The 5,851-nt window shown below is 36.1% G+C and overlaps 1 protein-coding gene across 1 annotated transcript; it reads left to right on the plus strand.

Moving 5' to 3' along the window:
- The first annotated feature begins 284 nt into the window (after nt 1-284).
- LOC120280526 (transcription factor VOZ1) lies at nt 285-4,578 on the plus strand. Its single transcript, XM_039287384.1, has 4 exons — nt 285-681; nt 766-957; nt 2,924-3,440; nt 3,588-4,578. Exons 1-4 carry the CDS (start codon nt 457-459, stop codon nt 4,181-4,183), a joined length of 1,530 nt encoding a protein of 509 aa, XP_039143318.1. The 5' UTR covers nt 285-456; the 3' UTR covers nt 4,184-4,578.
- The last annotated feature ends 1,273 nt before the right edge of the window (nt 4,579-5,851 follow it).

Raw genomic sequence — 5,851 nt, forward strand, 5'->3', positions numbered from 1 at the left:
GAACCTACATCCGAATTATGAATATTATTGACAAATAATAATGAGCTTAAGTGTATAATATATAAACAGTACTATCAGATGAAGGATTTAAACTCATGTCCTCCATTTACGCTCTTTTATTATACCATGTAGTTATCCAATAGTTGACAATCACTGTGATTAGTCACTCCACTTTAAAAAATAAAAAAAATAAAAAATAATTAAAAATAGTAAACCAAATTAGTGGGCTTCACAATAGGGGATATAAAAGAGAGCCGAAAGGAAGAATAGGCGTCGACCGCGGCAGTAAAAAGAAAAGCCAGCGAATGGAAAAGAAAAGTGTGCGAAATAAAAAGCAGGTAGCAAAAGCCCAGCGCTTCTCATCCTCCAACTCTAATCCCTCGATTCCTCCAATCCTCTCAGGCCGTCCTTGATCGCCGCCTCACCGACTTCAAGATCGATTCCAGGTCACCGGTGATGGTTAGGGGCTCCAAGAGCGTTTGCCGATCGGCTTCTCACCAGTTGTTCAAGGACAAGGCCAAGAACCGGGTTGATGATCTCCAGGGTATGTTCACCGATCTCCAGCTCGCTCGCAAGGAAAGTCGCACAGGTGACGTCGTCGTTCTGGAGGAGCAGGTTCACCAGATGCTCCGGGAGTGGAAGGCTGAGCTTACCGATGACTCGCCGGCTTCTTCTCTTCTTGTTAGGGTTTTTATCTTTGGTTTTTTAGGTGAGTTGTTTGTTTTGGTGTGGTGGTGATTGGATTAGTCGGTGCTTTTTGGGCAGGGGAATGCGCAGGTGTCTTCGGATCTTTCGTCAGAGATACGCAGGCTTTTGCAACTCTGTGAGGAGGAAGATGATGCTACCAGTAAGTTGGCCGAGTTGCCGCCTGTGAACCCTAAGCCTGAACCATTGGATGTGCCTGAGCCAGATGTTCAGAGCCTTCAGGATGAAAGGATTGCTCCTACCTTTCAGCAGGTGGTTTGTTCTGCTTTTCCTTTTCTCTTTTTTACTTTTTTTTTTTTTGATGAATTTTGATACTGGGTTTAATTAAATGATAGTTGTTCAATGCTAATGTAATTTTCATGCTTTGATCAGGCACATGGCTAACTTGATGTTGATCTGTAGGTCTTTTTTAAATAAGTTACTAGCATCTCATTTATCAATTGAAATTGGTATTAAATCTAGTTCCAGAGCCATTATTTTTTCTGCCATTAGTTCAGTTCTTTTTCAATTGAAATTTCAATTGAAATAAGTTACTAGCATCTCATTTATCAATTGAAATTTCTATAGTAAGATTGTTGTCTTTTGTATTGTAATCTCAACCCTTGTGGAATCAGTGAGGGTCTTTTTCATTATATTGTAATATTTATTTTGTATATGTTTTAGTTCGCGAAAAACAAGGTTATGGAGCTTTTTTCTTCCAAAAAATCCAGACAATGATATATGATTTGAATTCTCATTTTAATCCCAACTTGGCACAGATTGTTTAGATGTTGAAGCAGATTCACTGTGATGTTATCATATTTCAAGGATATAGTAATCTGCCATAGCCTTGGAAAACCTTACGACCTCCAAATTTTAGTATCAAGTTTTTGTTCAGGGTAGACCTCAATTTCAAGAACAGCTAAATTTGATAGGTATTTAATCTTCTACAAAACTATTGCTTAATATCCGAGTATAACAATATTGTCTCTGTGGACCGTCTTTAACTTGTTTTTTTTGATTCTGATTCGACTCATACTAGAAGTATATGCTATCTGGTGGCTTCAATAAACCAGAATCCATTGAATTAAATAGGCCTAACCTGCTAACCTCCTATAAGAACATTTCTTTCTATTTTTTTTCTTTCTTTTTTTTTTTTCAGTTTTAAATATGCTCTGTCAAAGTAAGTAGCAGCCAGTTCTCTTCTTTTGGTTGGCTTTAGCTGTTTCTCCAGGTTCTAGTGCTGTCATTCCTTATAACTCATGCTACATTCTAATTAATCTTGTGGTGACGTATGCTTAAGATCATCATCATCTCTATTATATGGGACCTATGAAGTATAAAATTTTTTGTTTTTAGTTAATCTAAAATCTAAATCAGATTATTTTAGTTGGATTCTCAAAATGCTTTAGAGCACAACTTATCTGCAAGTTTGAACTGTAGTAGTGTCCTGGTTTAAACAAACATGCCTACACAGTATGCACTGATTTTTTTACCAGAAACAATACTCCCATTTAAATGATGTGTGAATCTTTGTGTGCCTAATTATGGAGACATGCTTATGGTTTATCAGCAAAAGATATAAGCAAAAATTCACTCTCTTTTTCAATGAAATTCATATCTCAGTTCTTATTTTCTTCTTATATAGTAATTGACTAGAGTGAATTAAAGAAAAAATGTTTCTTCCTCCAATTTGATCTAGAACATTTTTTATTGGGAGGAAGGGTTGTTGCCTTATGATTATTCCTAATGCGCCTTACTCTGTTGGATGCTGTCCTTTTCTGTGTCTTGGAAAAGTAATGAGATATTCATGTTTAGGTATATGGAGACAAGTTCTTTCTATAATGTAATGAGACCACACTGTTTTGTTCAAAAATTGATTCACTTCATTTGGCCTGCCAGATGGCTCTACCAGATTGCATTTTGTATTGACTCACCTTGATGACCATGAATGTGAATGAATCACTGGTTGAATTGCATGAATTATTGTTACTTGATGAATGTGGCCATTTTGGAACAAGGCTTGTGGAAGTTGTAAGTTTAAAAGAAGCATCTATAAATATAATTACGATATTGAAGAGATATTGTCTGCTTGCTTTGATTTAATAATATCTGAAATAGTTTGTGTTTCAAACCGTAGAATTGGCTTTAAGGAAAAAAAACAATTGTCAGCTCGTCACTCTTTTTTTGTGTGTTTGATCAATTTTCATGCAATTTGATTCACTGGTTGAATGTGCAGGACTATTATGTCGCTCAGGGGATACCAGAACATGGATTGTTGGGGGTTGATCAGTATAAATGTGCGATGCCAACAGGATTGCACCATGGTGCCATGTTAGAAGAGGCAACCCATTTGGACTATCAACAATTTCATCTGCATCAAGAATCATCCCACAATTACCTCATTGGTTTTGATACTAGTGGACAATCTGGAAGGGAAGCTTCCCATATTACAGAAGTCATCCAGGCAATATGCCCTCCCCCTTCTGCTTTTGTAAATCCAAAATGTGCATTATGGGACTGTCAAAGACCTGCTCTGGGATCAGAATGGTGTCATGACTACTGCAGCAACTTCCATGCTACTTTAGCATTAAATGAAGGACCTCCTGGTAGGACTCCGGTGTTGCGTCCTGGAGGTATTGACCTGAAGGATGGCCCACTTTTTGCTGCTCTTTGTGCAAAAACACATGGCAAGAATGTTGGTATACCGGAATGTGAAGGAGCCGCAACTGCCAAATCTCCATGGAATGCTCGTGGTATGCTCTATAATATATTTTTTTATTCGAAACCAATGTTTTCACTATATTTTGCCTTCTTTGAACCTCTATTCTGACAGTAATGTATTTTGTGGTTTTGGAGATTTTCTTGACCTTTGACCAAGTTGGTCTCTTCAAATGTCACAGAGCTCTTTGACCTATCAATTTTGGAGGGTGAATCACTTAGAGAATGGCTTTTCTTTGATAAGCCTCGAAGGGCATTTGAGAGCGGGAATCGGAAGCAAAGGTCTTTGCCTGATTATAATGGTCGCGGATGGCATGAATCTCGAAAACAGGTGATGAAGGATTATGGAGGACTGAAAAGATCTTATTACATGGATCCTCAACCACATAGCCATATTGAGTGGCACCTCTATGAATATGAGATCAACAATTATGATTCTTACGCCCTGTACCGACTAGAACTAAAACTTGTTGATCCAAACAAGGGCACCAAAGGTAAAGTAGTTAATGACTCTCTTGCTGATCTTCAACAGCAGATGGGCAGACTCAATGCAGAGAACCCGATGGATAATAAACGTTCTGTAAAGGGTAGGACCAAAGTTAATCAGAAGGCCTCTGTGGAAAATGTTTATACTGCTCCAGACATAACTAATGAGGACAATGCTCGGAATGTTTATCCTGCGGACCAGATGGCTACTATGAATGGAAATGTATGCTATGGACCACAAATGCCCTATGATTTTAATGTTGATAGCTTAAATGACTTCTATAGGATGTGACAGAGTGCATAACTGCAGGACAGCAGGAGTAGAGTGGGTACTAATTTTGTTGGCTTAGAAAGACGACCAATGACTGCAACTTTGATATGCATTTAGTGGTCTTTTTGTCATCTCAAAAGTCTTCGGTTTAATTGTGATCCTTATTGATGCCATGGAAACACAATGTGGCAGTGATTTTATTAAATATGCCATCTAATGGTTTTGGGGGTAACCATTCAGTTATCTTATGTGTTTGGATGATCAATAGGTTGTCAATGGACCTGTGTGCTTTGGCTTTGTATATAGTATCAACTTCTTATTGAAGTATGAAGCATCTTGTTTACCTAAAACTGATGCTATTGACATTTATAGTGAATATATATTGTTGGAATGGTGCTGTTCATTTTGGTGGGTAATATTGGAATATTGGCAAATGTCTTTTTGGTTGGTTTTGTGGGCAGTTTTGTGGTGGATTTGACATGCGGTGTTCCACATAGTTCTGACTTCTGAGTTTCGTTGTGTTTATTTGACGTGCTATGTCGTGGTACACATTCGAAAGGGTAGAAATACTTGTATTTGCATTTTTTTTTTTAATAAATGGCTGATATGTACTTTGATTTTTCTATTGAGAAATGTCTAATATGCCTATTTAAATTTTTAATGAAAATATTTTCTTGGCAAAATTGCCTGCACCTACTGAAAATCCATCGCTACTTATATTGATGAATCCTACACTTGTAATAAGCCTTTTATATTAATTTTTTCTTCTAGTATCTCAAAATTTTACTATCTAGATAAGGTTATTCTTGTTAGTGTGAACCTTGTATGTCGAATTGATGGAAGTCATTTGCAAATTGCAATGAAACAAAAATGATGGCCATTAAGTATTTAATAATATAAATATTAAATTACAATAAACACATAATAAAAGCACAAATATATACAATGTATACATATATATTTTTATTGATTCATGTATAGTAGGATGCCCACAAGGTGGGGATTCACTATGGGATACATTTCCCGACTCTGGCCCGAGCCCGAATACGGGAAGTTTTTTCCCCGTCCCCTCCCCATCGGGATTTTTGGGGTTCGGGGATTCCCCATCGACGATTAATTTAATTTAATAAACTATTTATCAAATATAAAAATATTTAAATTTTTTAGAAATATTTTTTACTATTAAATTTAAATAAGAAATATCTTCTATTTCACAAAATGAAATTGCAAATTTCCTTAACTTCGATAACAAGAGAAGAACTATAATCAACACATTTCTATGAAAGAACACAAAAATAATAATAAAAAAAAAAAATCTAAAATTTTTCCACTAGGTTAGTGGCTTACAAAAGTGCTAACCCTCCTGGTAACCCTGACATTGGGGTTATTACCCCCATAGTAGTAACCCGGGCATCGAGGTTACTAACTAACCCAAATGCAGGGGTTACAAACCTACTGTGGGTTATGCCCATTGTAACCCCGGATCATGGTTGCTAACTCCCCAACGCAGTGTTACTACTAATTTAAAAAATTAATTTAAACAAAAATTAACTTTAATTTTAAAATTAATTTAAACTAAAGTAATTATTTATGTTAATAAAGTATTTTTTTTAGAAAGTTTAAAAAATTTGTTCTTTAATTGATTTTAACCATTTCTTTTTTACTAGTAATTTGACCTACGACTAATTT

This window comes from Dioscorea cayenensis, chromosome 17, assembly GCF_009730915.1.
Source record: "Dioscorea cayenensis subsp. rotundata cultivar TDr96_F1 chromosome 17, TDr96_F1_v2_PseudoChromosome.rev07_lg8_w22 25.fasta, whole genome shotgun sequence".
NCBI classification, from domain to species: domain Eukaryota; kingdom Viridiplantae; phylum Streptophyta; class Magnoliopsida; order Dioscoreales; family Dioscoreaceae; genus Dioscorea; species Dioscorea cayenensis.

Excerpts from the sequence above, each read along its gene's own strand:
- LOC120280526 (XM_039287384.1), top strand. The coding sequence starts at position 457 with ATGGTTAGGGGCTCCAAGAGCGTTTGCCGATCGGCTTCTCACCAGTTG. Across the intron at positions 682-765 it reads CGCCGGCTTCTTCTCTTCTT|GGGAATGCGCAGGTGTCTTC; the intron begins GTTAGGGTTTTT and ends CTTTTTGGGCAG. Across the intron at positions 3,441-3,587 it reads ATCTCCATGGAATGCTCGTG|AGCTCTTTGACCTATCAATT; the intron begins GTATGCTCTATA and ends CAAATGTCACAG.